The 21,024-nt window shown below is 38.8% G+C and overlaps 1 protein-coding gene across 15 annotated transcripts in view; it reads right to left on the minus strand.

The window, feature by feature from the left end:
• Positions 1-4,448: 4,448 nt before the first annotated feature.
• The window catches only part of AMPdeam (AMP deaminase), a 231,436-nt gene continuing 214,860 nt past the window's right edge, over positions 4,449-21,024 (minus strand). For all 15 annotated transcript variants that reach the window (XM_070086034.1, XM_070086036.1, XM_070086032.1 and 12 more), the window contains 5 exons: positions 19,261-19,392; positions 18,833-19,025; positions 13,840-14,088; positions 9,710-9,807; positions 4,449-5,298 (listed from right to left, as the gene is read on the minus strand). In XM_070086034.1, coding sequence (XP_069942135.1) covers positions 5,232-5,298; positions 9,710-9,807; positions 13,840-14,088; positions 18,833-19,025; positions 19,261-19,392 — 739 coding nt within the window. In that variant the 3' untranslated portion in view covers positions 4,449-5,231. The remainder of the gene's footprint in view (positions 5,299-9,709; positions 9,808-13,839; positions 14,089-18,832; positions 19,026-19,260; positions 19,393-21,024) is intronic.

A 21,024-nucleotide genomic window follows, 5' to 3' on the forward strand; every position in this document is an offset into this window, starting at 1 on the left:
CACCAGAGAAAATGTGTAAACAATAGTATTACTGGGGATAACTGTAGAAAATTATTCCTTTTGTATGCCTTTGCTCAGAGCGTCATTACCTCTAAAAGTGGTGTGCTGCACGAAAATGGGAGTGTTGCTGTTATTTATTCTACTGCACCAACATGAAGACAACTTTTACACAATGTGTTTATTTTTTTTTTTTTTCAACAAGTCGGCCGTCTCCCACCGAGGCAGGGTGACCCAAAAAAGAAAGAAAATCCCCAAAAAGAAAATACTTTCATCATCATTCAACACTTTCACCTCACTCACACATTATCACTGTTTTTGCAGAGGTGCTCAGAACACAACAGTTTAGAAGCATATACGTATAAAGATACACAACATATCCCTCCAAACTGCTAATATCCCGAAACCCCTCCTTTAGAGTGCAGGCATTATACTTCCCATTTCCAGGACTCAAGTCCGGCTATATGAAAATAACCGGTTTCCCTGAATCCCTTCACTAAATATTACCCTGCTCACACACCAACAAATCGTCAGGTCCCAAATACCATTCGTCTCCATTCACTCCTATCTAACACACTGGAAGTCCAAGCCCCTCACCCACAAAACCTCCCTTACCCCTTCCTTCCAACCTTTTTGAGGATGACCCCTACCCCGCCTTCCTTCTCCTACAGATTTAAATGCTCTCCATGTCATTCTACTTTGATCCATTCTCTCTAAATGACCAAACCACCTGAACAACCCCTCTTCAGCCCTCTGACTAATACTTTTATTAACTCCACACCATCTCTTAATTTCCACACTCTGAATTTTCTGCATAATATTTACACCGCACATTGCCCTTAGACAGGACATCACCACTGCCTCCAACCGCCTCCTCGCTGCTGCATTCACAACCCAAGCTTCACACCCATATAAGAGTGTTGGCACTACTATACTTTCATACATTCTCTTCTTTGCCTTTGCCTCCATAGATAACGTTTTTTGACTCCACATATACCTCAATGCACCACTCACCTTTTTTCCCTCATCAATTCTATGATTAACCTCATCCTTCATAAATCCATCCGCCGACACGTCAACTCCCAAGTATCTGAAAACATTCACTTCTTCCATACTCCTTCTCCCCAATTTGATATCCAATTTTTCTTTATCCAAATCATTTGATACCCTCATAACCTTACTCTTTTCTATGTTCACTTTCAACTTTCTACCTTTACACACACTCCCAAACTCTTCCACTAACCTTTGCAATTTCTCTTTAGAATCTCCCATAAGCACAGTATCATCAGCAAAATGTAACTGTGTCAATTCCCATTTTGTATTTGATTCCCCATAATTTAATCCCACCCCTCTCCCGAACACCCTAGCATTTACTTCTTTTACAACCCCATCTATAAATGTATTAAACAACCATGGTGACTTTACACATCCCTGTCTAAGACCTACTTTTACCGGGAAGTAGTCTCCCTCTCTTCTATACACCCTAACCTGAGCCTCGCTATTCTCACAAAAACTCTTAACAGCATTTAGTAACTTACCACCTATTCCATGTACTTGCAACATCTGCCACATTGTTCCCCTATCCACTCTATCATATGCCTTTTCTAAATCCATAAATGCAATAAAAACTTCCCTACCTTTATCTAAATACTGTTCACATATATGCTTCAATGTAAACACTTGATCTACACATCCCCTACCCACTCTGAAACCTCCTTGCTCATCCGCAATCCTACATTCTGTCTTACCTCTAATTCTTTCAATTATAACCCTACCGTACACTTTTCCTGGTATACTCGGCAAACTTATTCCTCTATAATTTTTACTATCTCTTTTGTCCCCCTTCCCTTTATATAAAGGGACTATACATGCTCTCCGCCAATCCCTAGGTACCTTCCCCTCTTTCATACATTTATTAAACAACAGTACCAACCACTCCAACACTACATCCCCCCCTGCTTTTAACATTTCTGTCATGATCCCATCAGTTCCAGCTGCTTTACCCCCTTTCATTCTACGTAATGCCTCACGTACCTCTCCCACACTTACATTCTGCTCGTCTTCACTCCTAAAAGATGGTATACCTCCCTGGCCAGTGCATGAAATTACCGCCTCCCTTTCTTCCTCAACATTTAAAAGTTCCTCAAAATATTCTCGCCATCTACCTAATACCTCCCTCTCCCCATCTACTAACTCCCCTACTCTGTTTTTAACTGACAAATCCACATGTTCCCTAGGCTTTCTTAAGTTCTTTAACTCAATCCAAAATTTTTTCTTTTCATTAAAATTTCTTGACAGTGCCTCTCCCACTCTATCATCTGATCTCCTTTTGCACTCTCTCACCACTCTCTTCGCCTTTCTTTTACTCTCTATATACTCTGCTCTTCTTTTAACATTTCTCCTTTGTAAAAACCTCTCATAAGCTAACTTTTTCTCTTTTATCACACCCTTTACTTCATCATTCCACCAATCACTCCTCTTTCCTCCTGCCCCCACCCTCTTATAATCACAAACTTCTGCCACACATTCTAATACTGCATTTTTAAAATGCATCCAACTCTCCTCAACCCCCCCCCCACTAATCATCTTTGCACTAGCCCACCTTTCTGCCAATAGTCGCTTATATCTCGCCCGAACTTCCTCCTCCCTTAGTTTATACACTTTCACTTCCCTCCTACTTGTTGTTGCCACCTTCCTCTTGTCCCATCTACCTCTTACTCTAATTGTAGCTACAACTAAATAATGATCCAATATATCAGTTGCCCCTCTATAAACATGTACATCCTGGAGCCTACCCATCAACCTTTTATCCACCCATACATAATCTAACAAACTACTTTCATTATGTGCTACATCATACCTTGTATATTTATTTATCCTCTTTTTCATAAAATATTTATTACTTATTACCAAATCTCTTTCTACACATAGCTCAATTAAAGGCTCCCCATTTACATTTACCCCTGGCACCCCAAATTTACCTACTACTCCCTCCACAACATTTTTACCCACTTTAGCATTGAAATCCCCAACCACAAGTACTCTCACACTTGGTTCAAAACTCCCCACGCATTCACTCAACATTTCCCAAAATCTCTCTCTCTCCTCTACACTTGTCTCTTCTCCAGGTGCATATACGCTTACTATAACCCACTTTTCACATCCAACCTTTATTTTACTCCACATAATCCTTGAATTAATACATTTACAGTCCCTCTTTTCCTGCCATATCTTATCCTTCAACATTATTGCTACTCCTTCTTTAGCTCTAACTCTATTTGAAACCCCTGACCTAATCCCATTTATTCCTCTCCACTGAAACTCTCCCACCCCCTTCAGCTTTGTTTCACTTAAAGCCAGGACATCCAGCTTCTTCTCACTCATAACATTCATGGTAAAAGCTTCATTTGTATGCAGAATGAAATGTGAATGAACCAGAACTGGACAGGTATTAATACGTATTCATGTTTGTTTACAGTTTACATTCTCGGCATCTTGTTTACGATGGCATCAATGGGTACTTGTTAGAAATGATTAAACTCAGTGAACAAGGTATGTTGATGGTAATAATAATAATAATAATAGTAATTGAAATGGGAATGGGAATGGAAATGGGAAGTACAATGCCTGCACTTTAAAGGAGTGGTTTGGGATATTGGCAGTTTGGAGGGATATGTTGTGTATCTTTATACGTATATGCTTCTAAACTGTTGTATTCTGAGCACCTCTGCAAAAGCAGTGATAATGTGTGAGTGTGGTGAAAGTGTTGAATGATGATGAATGTATTTTCTTTTTGGGGATTTTCTTTCTTTTTTGGGTCACCCTGCCTCAGTGGGAGACGACCGACTTGTTGAAAAAAAAAAAAAAAAAAATAGTAATTGCTCTGGGGAGCTTTAAATTTAACCCTTAAACTGTCCAAACGTAGATCTACGTTTGTGCGCGTAGAGCTCCGACCTTAATTTTCTCCATAAGAAACAATGTAAAAAAACAGATCTATGTTCGGAGCACTACGTGTGCAAACACAGATCTACGTTTGCACAATTTAGGGGTTAAGTCACATATTTTTTGTAGGTGTGGTAGCTGGTGTGGGAGCTACCACACCTTTCTACAATAAATATTCACCTCTCACCTTGCATTAAGACTACACATATTTTAAGGTAAGTAATGAGTATAATGTTTGTGTATTTTATTGCTCTGGGGTACTTTAAATGTTGTATAGTTGTGGTATCTGGGTGAGCTACCATGTGTAGTTGTGGTATCTGGGCGAGCTACCATACCTATCACTTGACTTCTACAATAAATACTACTCACCTCTCATCCTACATTAAGACTACACATATTTTAAGGTAAGTAATGAGTGTACTATATGTATATTTTACTTTATTGTTTTTTAATGCCTATTTTTATATATGTTAGTGTAAACTTGTTAGCTGGCATTTATATGCAGTGTGTGTGTGTGTGTGTGTGTGTGTGTGTGTGTGTGTGTGTGTGTGTGTGTGTGTGTGTGTGTGTGTGTGTGTGTGTGTGTGTGTGTGTGTGTGTGTGTGTGTGTGTGTGTGCATGTGTGTGTGTGTGCATGTGTATGTGTGTGCATGTGTGTGTGTGTGCATGTGTGTGTGTGTGTGTACTCACCTAGTACTCACCTAGTTGAGGTTGCAGGGGTCGAGTCCGAGCTCCTGGCCCCGAGTCCGAGCTCCTGGCCCCGTGTGTGTGTGTGTGTGTGTGTGTGTGTGTGTGTGTGTGTGTGTGTGTGTGTGTGTGTGTGTGTGTGTGTGTGTGTGTGTGTGTGTGTGTGTGTGTGTGTGTGTGTGCATGTGTGTGTGTGTATATGTGTGTGTGTGTGTGTGTGTGTGTGTACTCACCTAGTTGAGGTTGCGGGGGTCGAGACCGAGCTCCTGGCCCCGAGTCCGAGCTCCTGGCCCCGTGTGTGTGTGTGTGTGTGTGTGTGTGTGTGTGTGTGTGTGTGTGTGTGTGTGTGTGTGTGTGTTTGTTTGTGTGTTTGTTTTCCGCTTTATGGCGGTAGCCTGGAACTTAACCTGCCGTATAAGTGGGGCCCTACTGTATTCAATTAAAGACAATTTCTTAAGCGTAGGTATAATATATTCTAGGGTAGGTTATAAACTTTCTAAATATAATAATCACTATAAACCTGTATGGATCAGTTAGCTCTGCTAAACTTTGTATATAAATGTTAAACAACTGGACACTGCATAACTTCACAGCACTGTGCATGTTCAAATTTCTTCTTTATCACTTGGATGTTGGAAGATGTTCGCCAGCTCATCAAGTAGTGTCTCATGTCTGAAAAATTACAAGAAACTAATTATTCTTTTGCCTACCACAAGAACATGTTTACACATAAATACAATCTGAATTAAATATCAAAACTGTGAGTTATGTACAATTTGAACTTTCAGACACGATGGCAGAATTAGCACATTCAAGTAGAAGTCAAAAAATTGTGCCATCATCTTCTCTTGTACAGGACCATCAAAAGATGTTAGATTATCAGCGTGACTGGAAAATTTTGCCACTAGGCACTTGTCTATGAGATGATTCTAAGCCTGGTGTAACCAAAACTCAGTTAAAAGAGTATTGGTTCCAATAAGTGACAGCAATGAAAGCAAGATGATCAGAAACCCAATTGCAGTTTGACTAAAATACGTGTAATTGTTATCTCAGACCAGCAACACTGCTAGTGATCTCACATACCGAGACAATTTTGGAAAAAAAAAAAAATGAAAGCTGTCTTTAGATTAGATCTTGAGCTGTGGAACACAGAGAAGTACAGTATACAGTTTTATTGCCCCAAACATTAAAATAACCAAGAGTTACTCTTCTGTATTTCCTGGTGACAAAATTTAGTACTGAATGTAATGGTCAAGGAAATGTGAGAAATCAAAGGTCTGAATACCTTGCAACCCAATTTCTTAGCAGCATATGCAATACACGTGGTAGCAACATGGATGATGAGATACAGAAGTCCATAAGACACAAAAGCCTATCAGAAAATGCATTTTCTAGTTATTACATGGAAAACAATCTCCTTAATAAAACTGTAAATTTCATTTAGCCTGAGTGCAAAGTGAATACATAGTAGTAAGAGGCTTTTATATTTCTAATGCAGAAGTGCTATCTATAATCTGACTGCAGCATTTATTCATTGTCTCATACGTAGATCAATGTTACTGGCGCCAGGGTTGCTTAAGTAGATCTACGTTTTGAGCTCAGCTCTCTCAGATAAATTTTGGCCTAGATATGAGAGAATGAGTCTGTGCAATGAGTGTGCAATGTATAGAAAAAATTCTGCCCTCACACAGTGCACGATGGGAAAAGTGAACCTCTTACCTTGTGTTTGGTTTAAAAATAGCAACTTCGAAGTGTTTTTATGGTTTTATTGGCTGTTCCTTGGTATCATTTGAAAAACATACTACCGAAATAGGGAGGATTTTGGTTGGTTTCAGGGCCACAAGTAGTTTGAAATCAGGCTCAAAGTAACAGATATACTTGATTTTTTTAAGATTTTCCTGAGAACATGAAAGGCCCCTCCTACATCCCCAGGTACGTTTTATGAGTTTTTACTTAGTCTGATTCTATTACTGCCAACCCTTTAAGAAAAAAGGTGCTAATGACTACTGAAATGAAGAAAGAGATAATTGCAAAGTATGAAAGTGGAGTGCATGTGTCGGAGCTGGTCAGGTTGTATAGTAAACCCCAATCAACCATCTCTACTATAGTGACCAGGAAAATGGCAATCAAGGAAGCTGTTCTTGCAAAAGGTGCAACTGTGATTACGAAACAGTGACAGCAAGTGTTAGAAAATGTTGAGAGACTGTTATTGGTGTGGATAAATGAAAAACAGATAGTAGGAGATAGCATCTCTCAAGCGATCATTTGTGAAAAGGCTAGGCAGTTGCATGACGATTTGGTAAAGAAATTGCCTGCAACTAGTGCTGATGTGAGTGAATTTAAGGCCAGCAAAGGTTGGTTTGAAAGATTTAAGAATCGTAGTGGCATATATAGTGTGATTAGGCATGGTGAGGCTGCCAGTTCAGACCAAAAAGCAGCTGAAAAATATGTGAGGGAATTCAAGGATTACACAGACAGTGAAGAATTTAAACCTGAACAAGTGTTTAATTGCGACGAAACAGGCCTGTTTTGGAAGAAAATGCCAAGCAGGACCTACATTACATAGGAGGAAAAGGCACTCCCAGGACATAAGCCTATGAAAGACAGGCTTACTCTGCTGATGTGTGCCAATGCTAGTGGTGGTTGCAAAGTGAAGCCTTTATTGGTGTATCACTCTGAAACTCCCAGAGTATTCAGGAAAAACAATGTCCTCAAGGCTAATTTGTGTGTGCTGTGGAGGGAAAACAGTAAGGCATGGGTCACTAGGGATTTTTTCTATGACTGGTTACACCATGCATTTGCCCCCACTGTGAAAAATTACCTAATTGAAAAGAAATTAGACCTTAAGTGCCTCCTGGTATTAGACAATGCCCCTGGTCATCCGACAGACTTGGCAGAGCGACTCTCTGGGGACATGAGCTTCATTAAGGTCAAGTTTTTGCCTCCTAATACCACTCCTCTCCTGCAACCCATGGACCAGCAGGTCATTTCCAACTTCAAGAAACTGTACACAAAAGCTATGTTTCAAAAGTGCTTTGTAGTGACCACAGAAACTCAACTGACTCTAAAAGAGTTTTGGAAGGATCACTTTAGTATCCTCAATTGTATAAACCTTATAGGTATGGTTTGGGAGGAAGTGACTAAGAGGACCTTGAACTCTGCTTGGAAAAAACTATGGCCAGAATGTGTAGACAAAAGGGATTTTGAAGGATTTGAGGCTAACCCTGAGAAGTCTATGCCAGTTGAGGAATCCATTATGGCATTGGGGAAGTCTTTGGGGTTGGAGGTTAGTGGGGAGGATGTGGAAGAGTTGGTGGAGGAGGACAATGAAGAACTAACCACTGATGAGCTGAGAGATCATCTTCAACAGCAAGAGGCCACACCTGAGGAAACTGCTTCGGAGGAGGGGATAGAGAAATTGAAGAAGTTGCCTACTTGAAAGATTAAGGAAATGTGTGCAATGTGGCTTAAAATGCAAACCTTTTTTGATGACAATCACTCTAACACAGCTATTGCAAGCCGTGCTGGTGACTATTACACTGACAATGTTGTGAAACACTTTAGGAATGTCATAAAGGAATGGGAGGTACAGGCCACTATGGACAGATATGTTGTGCGACAAAAGTCCAGTGACTCTCAAGCTGGTCCTAGTGGCATTAAAAGAAGAAGGGAAGTAACCCCGGAAAAGGACTTACTACCTCAAGTCCTAATGGAAGGGGATTCCCCTTCTAAACACTAACACCTCTCCTCTCCTCCCATCCCATCAATCATCACCAGATCTTCATTAAAGGTAAGTGTCAATTATTCTATTGTTATTGTTGTTATTGTAATTATTCTATTGCATTAAACTTAATATTTCATGTGGTAAATTTTTTTTTTTCATACTTTTGGGTGTCTTGCACGGATTAATTTGATTTCCATTATTTCTTATGAGGAAAATTGATTCGCTTTTCAATATTTTCGGTATTCGATGAGCTCTCAGGAATGGATTAATATCGAATACCTGGGGTCCACTGTATAATAACAGCATTTACTTAGCCAAACAGTACTGCTTCCTTAACCTGTTGAACCACGAACAATCATAAAACACATGAAAACATCATAAAATATTATATATACACATCATGATTGGGTGGCTGGGCATTCGCGAATGTTCAAAGCCTGTGAAAGTGGAACTCACGAGTGTGGAGAGAGACCTGTACTTATGTACAACAATTTTCATTGTGTACATAGGACTACATATGTATAACAATGTTCAATGGTCTACACTGGACTACTTACGTACAACAATGTTCATTGGATTAGTAGGCTTCTCTCTTGAACAATTTGTTGAGTGTTTGGAAGAAAGTTGTTTGTTTTTGACAAAATTTGAAGACTGATATTTTTTACAGATTTCTCCTCATATTTAACCCCTTAACCCTTAAACTGCCCAAACATTGATCTACATTTTCACTGCTAGCACTCTGAATACTTAAAATTTTCTTTTTAAATAAAGAGGGCAATTTTCTATGTTTAATAAGACCAAAAAAATTTTAGTTCCAGTAATTACTGAGATATAAGGCTGCAAAGCTGGTGCTGGATGTTCACCTGACGATAACATGGAGTCCTGCTGCATGCAGAAATGTTGCTGATATACCTTTTTTTCTCATATTTTTACATTAATTTACGTTTTTTTTTTAACAAGTCGGCCGTCTCCCACCGAGGCAAGGTGACTCAAAAAGAAAGAAAATCCCAAAAAGAAAATACTTTCATCATCATTCAACACTTTCACCTCACTCACACATAATCACTGTTTTTGCAGAGGTGCTCAAAATACAACAGTTTAGAAGCATATACGTATAAAGATACACAAAATATCCCTCCAAATTGCCAATATCCCAAACCCCTCCTTTAGAGTGCAGGCATTGTACTTCCCATTTCCAGGACTCAAGTCCGGCTATATAAAAATAACTGGTTTCCCTGAATCCCTTCACTAAATATTACCCTGCTCACACTCCAACAGATTGTCAGGTCCCAAAATTAGTTTATTACTATAATTTCAATATTTAAATGTGAAAGATTAAGGGAAATGAAAAATATGTACCTGTAAGCCACACGGATGTTGGGAACATTGGTCCGCTTAATGTCATTTCCAGCCACACCTTCACGTGTGTAATTGGGTCCAATCCAAAACTGTTTGATCTGAAATAAAACAATGCTGTTAATATGCATTTCAGGGGCCACATCTCACCTTAAAGTCTATAATTTATAAAGAATAAAAAGGCACAATACCATGACTGGAAATACAGTGGAACCCTGGATTTCGCACGCACCGGATAACGGACTTTTCGGATTTCACACACTTTTTTGTGCAAAATTTTGCTTCAAATTTTGGACCTTGTCCCGGGAATCGCACATATCAGATGCGTCCACCCGCCGGGACACCGCTTCAGCCTGGCTCTATCACTGGTTTTGTGAGTATTCATCGAAAACATTTTGCAATTTTAGTGCTTGTTTATTGATTGTGAATGTGAAATAAGCCACTATGGGCCCAAAGGAAGTGACTTCCAGGACTATGAACTCTGCTTGGAGAAAACTGTGGTCAGAAAGTGTCCTCGACAAAGATTTTGAAGAGTTTGAGGCTGACCCTGTTGACCCTATGCTTGTTGTGGAATGTATCATGTCTTTGGGGAAGTCCATGGGGTTGGATGTGAGTGGCCAGGATGTGGAAGAGTTGGTGGAGGACCACAGGGAAGAGCTAACTACTGAAGAGTTGCAAGACCTTCAACAGACTGCAGCTGAGGAAACTGCTTCAGAGGAGGAGGAGGAAGAGAGACGGGAGAAGGTGCCTTCTTCAGTGATTAAGGACATGTGTGCAAAGTGGAATAAGTTGCAAACTTTTGTTGAAAAATATCACCCTGACCAAGCTGAAACAAGACATATCTGCAACATGTTCAGTGACTAAACCTTGTTCCACTTCAGTGTTTGCTACACACTATAGAGCACAGTGTTCACTACAGAGCATAGTGCTCACTACATAGTGTTCACTACAGAGCACAGTGTTCACTACAGAGCATAATGTTCACTACCCTCTTTTGTGTCAGTGCAGTAGTTCTATGCCATGAGCTCAGCTCACTCAGATGAGCTGTGAGCTATAAATTTGAGACTAGAAATGAAACAACTGGTGTGTGGCAAGTGTGCACCATATAAAAAAAATCCTGCAGCATGCAGTGCATAATGAGAAAAAACTGTGACCATGTTTTTTATTTAAAACTGCAATTTTGCTGTGTATTTTGTATGTTTTTTATGGTTGTATTCACAGTTTCTTGGTCTCATTTGATAGAAATGAAGATATATTACAGAAATAGAGATGATTTTGATTGGTTTAAGAACTGAAAATAGCTTGAAATTGAGCTCAAACTAACAAAAATACTTGATTTTTGCTGATATTCCAGAGTAAACAGATTACGTAACTTGTCTAATACACATCCACTTGTCAGTCTAACATGCGTTCACAAATGCGGTGACATTATTTATACAATTATTACAATAATGCATGACAGAAAATATATTTTTTGTGAATAAAAATTAAAAATGGAAGTCATGTGTAAAGCCTGGGAGCATAACTAATGAACAGAGGAAATGTTATTTTAGTGCCAGGAATGCCTGTATTGTTTATTCTGAACCCTATTTTGAAATTTGTGTGAAACTGGCCAAATTGCCAATTTCTGATCACTTGAATTAGTTTCTTGTATTCAGATAAAATAGAAGGTATACAGTGGACCCCTGCTTAACGATCACCTCCCAATAGTGTGCATCACCAGTGCATAAATACTGCTGATGTCATGTGGGTTTTCGATACGTGGATGGGGTAAGAATACTCACGTAGGCTGGTAGTACGTATAATATGTATCGGGAAGTATGGGAAGCACTCTGCATATGTCAATCTCACCCTAGCAGAGTTGGGGTTAAATGTAAATAACCTGTATAGATGAATAATTACAGTATCAACTTATCAGTATTCAAGAATTTTTTTTTTGTGTTCACGTTCTCTCCGAATTCTGAGAGTTAACAGTCTAGATTTGAGTGCACCGAATCTGCCTTTCTGTTAAACACTTCTTTCTTTGTATATATTCCTTCCTCAGAATCCGTAGATCACATGAATATAGATCGATCGATCAAATTTTTTTTTATCACTTCTATTGTGTAATCCCAACGTTGAGTTTCATTCGATGAGTTGTGCTATATTATACCTTGTATTTCATTACAGTTTCATTGAAGTTTCAATTACATAAGCTTCCATTCCAATATTCTATTTATGTATGTTATAATGTTCAATTGTTGTGTACTTTGACATTGTATAGAATCAGCCCAAGCCGTACACCTGCCGTCTCTAGTTTGTATTAGTTGTATGTCGGGACGACATACGTTAGCGTCGCCGAGCTCTCAGTAGTAGTACCAGTTCCTAGCAACCAGTTACCAGTAACCAGTGTACCAGTAGATGACTCACTACCAACCGTTTGTGTGAATCATTGACTGTATTCATATTGCTGCTGACCATAGCAGGATTTCAAACACCCTCACCTGTAGGCACTATGGGTCAGTCGTAGTAGGCAGCAGAGAGAGACAGGTCGGCTGTTGGCGCTTCCCATACTTCCCGATATATATTATACGTACTACCAGCCTACTTGAGTATTCTTACCCCATCCACGTATCGAAAACCCACATGACATTGACACAGCAAAATTCGTGATAGCGTAATTTCATCAATTTTCCATCAAATTTCGTACTTTTTGTTTTATTATCTTCAGAAAATGATTCTCTACCATTTCACAAGAAAAAATATTTTTTTTTTTTAATTCTTGGACCATGCTTCAGATCAGGGGGTCTGGACTTGGAAAAGGCTACGGAAAATAGTGATCATTACAGAGCATAATGTTCACTACAAAGAACAGTTTACTACAGTGTGGTGTTCATTGCAGAATGTGGTATTTGCCACAGTGTGTGGTGCTCACTAAAGAGTGTGATGTTCAAGAATATTTAACCCTTTGACTGTCGCAACCCCCAATCCTAAAGTGTCTCTCTGTGTCGCAAAAAAAAAAAAAAAAAAAAAAAAAATCTTATGAAATGATAGAGAATCTTTTCCCAATGGTAATGACACCAAAATTATGAAATTTGATGGAAAACTTACATAATTATGCTCTTACGAAGTTAGCGATCTCAGAGATATTTACGCATTGGCGATTTCACCCACTCTGAACCCTATTTTTGGCCAATTCTGTTGTTCCAGTCGACCAAACTCATAGCTATTTCTTTAGAACTCCATTTGGTCTATCGACTGAGTACAAGAAACCACCCATTTACCGATTTCAACTACCCAATAAAGTGGTCAGAAATTGGCAATCTGGCCAATTTCACGCAAATTAAAAAAGATGCCAATTTCAAAATAGGGTCCAGAATGAACAATGCAGACATTCCTGGCACTAAAATAACATTTTCTCTGCTCATCAGTCACATCTCCAGGCCCCTCTTATATTACTCTTGCTTTCTATTTTGAATTTTTATTCACACAAAAAATAGAAGATTTACTGTTATACAGACTACTGCATTATTGTAATAATTGTATAAATAATGTCAACCCATTCATGACTGCATATCAGACTGGCTAGTTGAACATTCATTGGACATTGCATACTCTTGAATGTCGGCAAAAATTGAACATTTCCTCTTATTTTAGCTCAATTTCAAGGTACTTTTCATCATGAAACCAATCAAAATCATTTTTGTTTCTATAATGTCTTCCATTCTATCAAATGAGACCAAGAAAACAAGAATACAACCATAAATACTATTTGAAAATACACCTCAAATTTGGCATTTTAATCCAAAAACATGGTTGGAGTTTTTTTTTTCTCATGCACTGCGTGCTGCAGGATTTTTTATACTGTGCACACTGACCACACAGACCCATTCTCTCACATATGGGCCTACTAGCTTTCTCCCGCTTGATTTGAAGCCACTAGACTTTTGGAGCATACATACGTCAAACACACTGGTTCGTAAGACGTATATATACGACCAAAACAGTCAAAGGGTTATTAAATTCAACTTTTCCTAGATATAAGATACCAAAGTCCGAAATAATGACCTAGCAGTGCTCACTAAACTCAATGACAAACATGTTTTTTTAACGGTTTGTTCAACATCAAAAACTAAAAACTAGGCAAATCATACCTCATGTTCAAAGCCACTCATGAGAACAGAGTTTCTGGCCAGTTCACACATATCAGTTTGGGAGAGCTTCCAAACTTGGGTTGCAATAGAATATTCTTCCATGAGAGGTTCTTTAGTGAAGTGGAACTGGAGTGGATCATCAGTGGATAAAGATATTAAGAGGCCTCGTGCCAAATACTCTGGCAAAGGGTTGCGATGGTAGTTCAGGAATAGTGAATTATTGGAGAGAGGTGACATAGCTATACCAATCTGTAAAGTAAAAAGCTTAGTTAAATAATAATATTACAATTTTTTAACACATTAACATTTTCTGATCAAGGTAGGGAAATTCAGAGAATAAAACATAACCATCATTCAATCCATAACTGTCTTTACGAATAAATGAATGGACATCATAAATCAGATGATCTACTGACCTCCACCTCCCTTACCCATCCTTCTAAGTAACTGGTAGGCAGAATGATTTTTTTTTTTTCCAACATGCTGGCCATCTCCCACCAAGGCAGGGTAGCTCAAAAAAGAAACACTTTCACCAACAATCACAATAATCACTGTCTTTGCAGAGGCACGCAGATACAACAGTTCAGAAGTCACTCCAAATGGCAAATATCCTAACCCCCTCCTTTAAAGTGCAGGCATTGTAGTTCCCATGCCCAGAACTCAAGTCTGGCTAACCAGTTTCCCTGAATCCCTGCCCACACTCCAACAGCTCATCAAGTCCTAACAACCATTAGTCTCCACTTACTCCTATCGAACATGCTGACACATGCCTGCTTTATGTCCAAGCCCCTTGCACACAAAACCTCTTTTACCCCCTCCCTCCATTCTTTCCTAGTATGACCCCTACCCCTTCTTCCCTCCACTACAGATTTATACACCCTGCAAGTCATCCTATTTTGCTCAATCCTTTCTAAATGACCAAACCACCTCAACAACCCCTCCTCAGCCCTCTGAGGGTAATACTAAGATACTTAAAACACAAAGATTTAAGACATTTTGTTATGCATGAGCAAAATGCTATCCTAATAGTCTTGCACTTTGACATGTTTTTGATATACAGTCATACCCAGTCATATGTCATTAATTAGTTCCAAGAACCATGATGTAACCTGGTTTTTGACGTAAACCAGATGTAATGCCTTAAAAATACAGTAAACCCTTATATTATACAGATTTGTTTGACACGTTTTGGATATTACACTACTGAAAAATTGTGGCAAAATTCCATACAACCCTTCATAAAATTAATTTAACATGGTTTGGTTTGTGGGAGGGGAAAAAATCTGAAGCATCGCCCAAGGGATATTTCCCTAGCTCAGGTCACTGCCTTGCTGTGAGTGAGACCACTGTCTCCACAGGAAAGATATACCACCTTCCCCATCCCAGCATTCTGTTCGTAAGTGTCTAGGAGCTAGCTGTGTTTGTGGATTGTGCTTTTATATTTTAAATGCCATATCTTGTAGTATCTGCGAAGCAATCATAGCACTCAGTCAGCACACATGCTGAAAGTGACAAAAAAGGAATTAAATTCTTTTTAAGCTTCTTTTATCTTTTATTGTTATTTTTTATGTGTTATATTTATTTCAAATACAGTAGAACCCCTGTATCGATTTGGTATTCATGGTTTCAGTTATCCAGTGTCCAAAAATACCTCATAATTTTGCAAAGGCAGAAAAATTGGCAATTCTTCAAAGACTAAGAGAAGCTGTGAAGTGCTTCCCATCAGTGAAAAAGTGATAATTCTCCACTTATTATGCATAATTTATCAGTTAAACTTTATAATAGGTATGTATAGGACTTACATATAGGTTTTGCTACTATCCACAGTTTTGGTATCCACGGCAGGTCCTTGGAATGTATCCACCACGGATACGGGGGTCCTACTGTATACAGTGGACCCCCGGTTCACGATATTTTTTCATTCCAGAAGGATGTTCAGGTGCCAGTACTGACCGAATTTGTTCCCATAAGGAATATTGTGAAGTCGATTAGTCCATTTCAGACCCGCAAACATACACATACAAACGCACTTACATAAATACACTTACATAACTGGTCGCATTGGGAGGTGATCGTTAAGCGGGGGTCCACTGTATTTTAATTAAAAATTTATTTATTTCACGTCCTTTTATTATGATGTAGGTGATGTTGCTGAGTGACGTAAAGTCAGATGTTAATGACACTTACTGAACTGAAATTTACTCTAGAAAAGTGACATAAGGGCGAATTTGACACAGGCTGAAATGACGTAAAGCGGGGTATGACTGTACTTCAGGAGTTTCTCTACTCCCAGAGCCTGTCCCAGGGCCAGGCTTGTCTGGTGCTTGCCTGGTGAACCAGTCTGTTGCTGCTGGTGGCCCGCTGGTCCACATACCTTTCAAGGCCTGAATGATCAGGCATTTGTTGGAGATACAGTGGACCCTCGACCAACGTTGGCATCGTCTAACGTTAAATCCGACTAGCGATACATTTTAACACAAAAATTTTGCCTCGACTAGCGCTAAAAAACCTGACCAACGCTATTCGTTCTGTTCGAGACGCATCCAGTTGTGGCCTGAGCGCGCCTCACTTGTCCCGTGGGTGCAGGCGTTTACAAGACAGCCAGCCACAGCAGTCCCATCCAAACATACAATCGGAACATTTCATATTATCACAGCGTTTGTAGTGATTGCACCTGCAAAATAAGTCACCATGGGCCCCAAGAAAGCTTCTAGTGCCAACCCTACAGCAAAAAGGGTGAGAATTACTATGGATATGAGGAAAGACATCATTGCTAAGTATGAAAGTGGAGTGCGTGTCTCCAAGCTGGCCAGGTTGTACACAAAGCCCCAATCAACCATCGCTACTATTGTGGGCAAGAAAACGGCAATCAAGGAAGCTGTTCTTGCCAAAGGTGCAACTATGTTTTCGAAACTGAGATTGCAAGTGATAGAAGATGTTGAGAGACTGTTATTGGTGTGGATAAATGAAAAACATATAGCAGGAGATAGCATCTCTCAAGCAATCATATGTGAAAAGGCTAGGAAGTTGCAAGACGATTTAGTTAAAAAAATGCCAGCAACTAGTGATGATGTGAGTGAATTTAAGGCCAGCAAAGGTTGGTTTGAGAGATTTAAGAATCGTAGTGGCATACATAGTGTGATAAGGCATGGTGAGGCTGCCAGTTCGGACCACAAAGCGGCTGAAAAATATGTGCAGGAATTCAAGGAGTACATAGACAGTGAAGGACTGAAACCTGAACAAGTGTTTAATTGTGATGAAACAGTCCTGTTTTGGAAGAAAATGCCAAGCAGGACCTACATTACTCAGGAGGAAAAGGCAAACCCAGAACATAAGCCTATGAAAGACAGGCTTACTCTGTTGATGTGTGCCAATGCTAGTGGTGATTGCAAAGTGAAGCCTTTATTGGTGTATCACTCTGAAACTCCAAGAGTGTTCAGGAAAAACAATGTCCTCAAGGCTAATTTGTGTGTGCTGTGGAGGGCAAACAGTAAGGCATGGGTCACTAGGGACTTTTTCTATGCCTGGTTACACCATGCATTTGCCCCCACTGTAAAAAATTATCTCCTGGAAAATAAATTGGACCTTAAGTGCCTCCTGGTATTAGACAATGCTCCTGGTCATCCTTCAGACGTGGCAGAGCGACTTTCTGCGGACATGAGCTTCATTAAGCTGAAGTTTTTGCCTCCTAATACCACTCCTCTCCTGCAGCCCATGGACCAGCAGGTCATTGCAAACTTTAAGAAACTGTACACAAAAGCTATGTTTGAAAGGTGCTTTGTAGTGACCTCAGAAACTCAACTGACTCTAAGAGAGTTTTGGAGAGATCACTTTAGCATCCTTAATTGTGTAAACATTATAGGTAAGGCTTGGGAGGAAGTGACTAAGAGGACCTTGAACTCTGCTTGGAAAAAACTGTGGCCAGAATGTGTAGAAAAAAGGGATTTTGAAGGGTTTGAGGCTAACCCTGGGAATCCTATGCCAGTTGAGGAATCCATTGTGGCATTGGGGAAGTCCTTGGGGTTGGAGGTTAGTGGGGAGGATGTGGAAGAGTTGGTGGAGGAGGACAATGAAGAACTAACCACTGATGAGCTGAGAGATCATCTTCAACAGCAAGAGGCCACACCTGAGGAAACTGCTTCGGAGGAGGGGATAGAGAAATTGAAGAAGTTGCCTACTTGAAAGATTAAGGAAATGTGTGCAATGTGGCTTAAAGTGCAAACCTTTTTTGATGAAAATCACCCTCACACAGCTACTGCAAGCCGTGTTGGCAACCTGTACACTGACAATGTTGTGAAACGCTTTAGAAATGTCATAAAGGAACGGGAGGTACAGGCCTCTATGGACAGATATGTTGTGCGACAGAGGTCCAGTGACTCTGAAGCTGGTCCTAGTGGCATTAAAAGAAGAAGGGAAGTAACCCTGGAAAAGGACTTACTACCTCAAGTCCTAATGGAAGGGGATTCCCCTTCTAAACACTAACACCATCAATACTCTCCCCTCCTCCCATCCCATCAATCATCACCAGATCTTCAATAAAGGTAAGTGTCATGTAACTGTGCATGTCTTCTTCAGTTTGTGTGTATTAAAATTAATATTTCATGTGGTAAAATTTTTTTTTTTCAATACTTTGGGGTGTCAGGAACGGATTAATTTGATTTCCATTATTTCTTATGGGGAAAATTAACTCAACTAACGATAATTTCGATTAACGATGAGCTCTCAGGAACGGATTAATATCGTTGGTCGAGGGTCCACTGTATTTGTCTAGTTTAACTGTGCCTGAAACTCTACTTAACTCTAGACTTTTTGGATGCACACAAATAAATTTCCCCTAATATCTACAATTTGAAAATAAGTACAGTATGTTATTTATTTGCAAAAAAAAAAAAAAGCAAAAACTCTTCATTATAATGTAGATATAAAATCTTAAAAATGTTTGAAGGGTAATTTTCAACATAATAAAGAAAAATTACATTGTATCATAACTCACTTGAGCCAGGTAGTAGAGGAACTGCAATACTGGAGCTTTGCGCAGAAGTAAACCATGTGAAATATTTTCTGCGAGCAGAAAACCAGTTACCAAGTGCTGAATGGATCCAGCCTCACCACAGTGTGGCCGTAACACAAAAGTGTTTAGAGATCGCTCTAACCTCAGTTGATTTAATGTGCACATATTAGCATACCTGGTATGAAAATAATTTTTATTCATATATATGTGTGTGTGTCTATATATATATATATATATATATATATATATATATATATATATATATATATATATATATATATATATATATATATATATAAATCATTACGTATGGGAGAATATGACAAACTAATGTAGGATATACAGATAATTGACTTTTTGTGTGCTAAACAGATTAATCGAAAATTAATCAACAGAAACTGTAATCTTACATGTAGTAGAGGTAGTAGGCATAAGGTGGATTCTCCATGTTTGACCACAGTTGTGGAGGCAGAGTGTCTTTGTCCATTACTGAAGTTTCAGGTTTACTTTCATCATCCACACTATCAAACCCAATCACATATCTGAGAAAGAGCATGAGCTGAATACATTCCAGTTATAAAATATAAAAATTAAAATATGATAAATATCTACAGTAATCATAAAAAATACAGACATAGGTAAGTGATAATATTATTCCATTCTAAAAAACTTGTTTTTGTGTAGGGTTTGAGCAATCATTATCAACTGGAAAATATGCCTCTTAATATTAGAGTATAAAAGATAACCCTGCACACTTTTAGTTTAGTTACACCTTCCACCTTTCTTGACTTTTGTTATGAAGTACTCTTTACATATTTACACACTGAATGGCAGGACTCGATATTTCCAGTCCGAGTGCCAAAAATGCCAACTTTGCAGCTGCACAATTATGTAAGTATTGCTTGTATTTCAATTCTATTTGTTTTATTACCACTGAAAAAATAATCTCATCAATTTCAGAAGAAAACACAATTTTCTTTTTCAAAACTTATTGGATCATATGGTAGGTTTTTATTTTTAACCCTGTGGCATTTTAATCCTTTCAGGGTCTGTCCCGTACATCTACGACTTTGAAGCCAGGGTCCAAGCTGCAGGTCTATGCCAAAATTCTAGCATCTTCAAATTTAGAGCGAGAAGGCTGGTAGGCCTACATCTAAGAGAATGGGTCTGCATGGTCAGTGTACGCAGTAAACAAAAAATCAGGGCACCTGCATTGCATTGTGGGGAACACCATCTCAGTTCACTTTGTTCATCATGCCTGGCAGCAAGGAAGCTCTCACTCCCTGGCGAATTCTGACTTTCCTCTTCCCAAGTTATAGTTATAACACTGCCTACACACCAATTCAAGGCACTACTTAGAAATCACCTCATCTCCCAAAACTAACAACACAAACACTATATACTATCACCACCATCAACTTAAAAATTGCCAAATTTTATAAGATTATTTCAAAACTAAAATTTGTCTCATTCTCATTATGTGTAATATGCTAAAATATAATTCTGTAACTTGTTATTCAACTACTTGTTAATTTAATTACTATAAAACTGCTACTACCTCTGTTGATATATAAAAAAACAATATTCAATTCGAATCAACTATGATATATATGTCTAGTATTAAGTAGTCTGTAAAGCATTAGGTTTAGTCTGCCCGAAATGCCTCAGCATGATAGTGGCTTTCTTTGCACTTAGCAAATCAATATTATAATTACACATTGTAAACTATGCATGGAAACAGATTCCTTATAACATGTTAGTCATACATTGTAAACTATGCAAAGAAATAAAGATTTGAATTTGAATTTGAACTGATGGAAGTGTATCTGAAGAGGAATTCCATGGTTCTGAACCATATGGTACATTGTACCATATGGTACAATGTACCGTATGGTACAATTGTACCATATGGTACAATGGTACAATATGGTACAATATGGTACAATGTACCATATGGTACATTATACCATATGGTACATTATACCATATGGTACATTATACCATATGGTACATTATACCATATGGTACATTATACCATATGGTACATTATACCATATGGTACATTATACCATATGGTACAGGGTACAGGGACCCTAATGGAAATAAGTCACTTTGTCCGGCTTTTTTGGGTTATCCTAGGTTCTCCACACATATACTGCTATGTATGATAATCT

The sequence above is a fragment of the Cherax quadricarinatus genome, chromosome 18 (assembly GCF_038502225.1).
Source record: "Cherax quadricarinatus isolate ZL_2023a chromosome 18, ASM3850222v1, whole genome shotgun sequence".
In the NCBI taxonomy this organism is placed as follows: Eukaryota; Metazoa; Arthropoda; class Malacostraca; order Decapoda; family Parastacidae; genus Cherax; species Cherax quadricarinatus.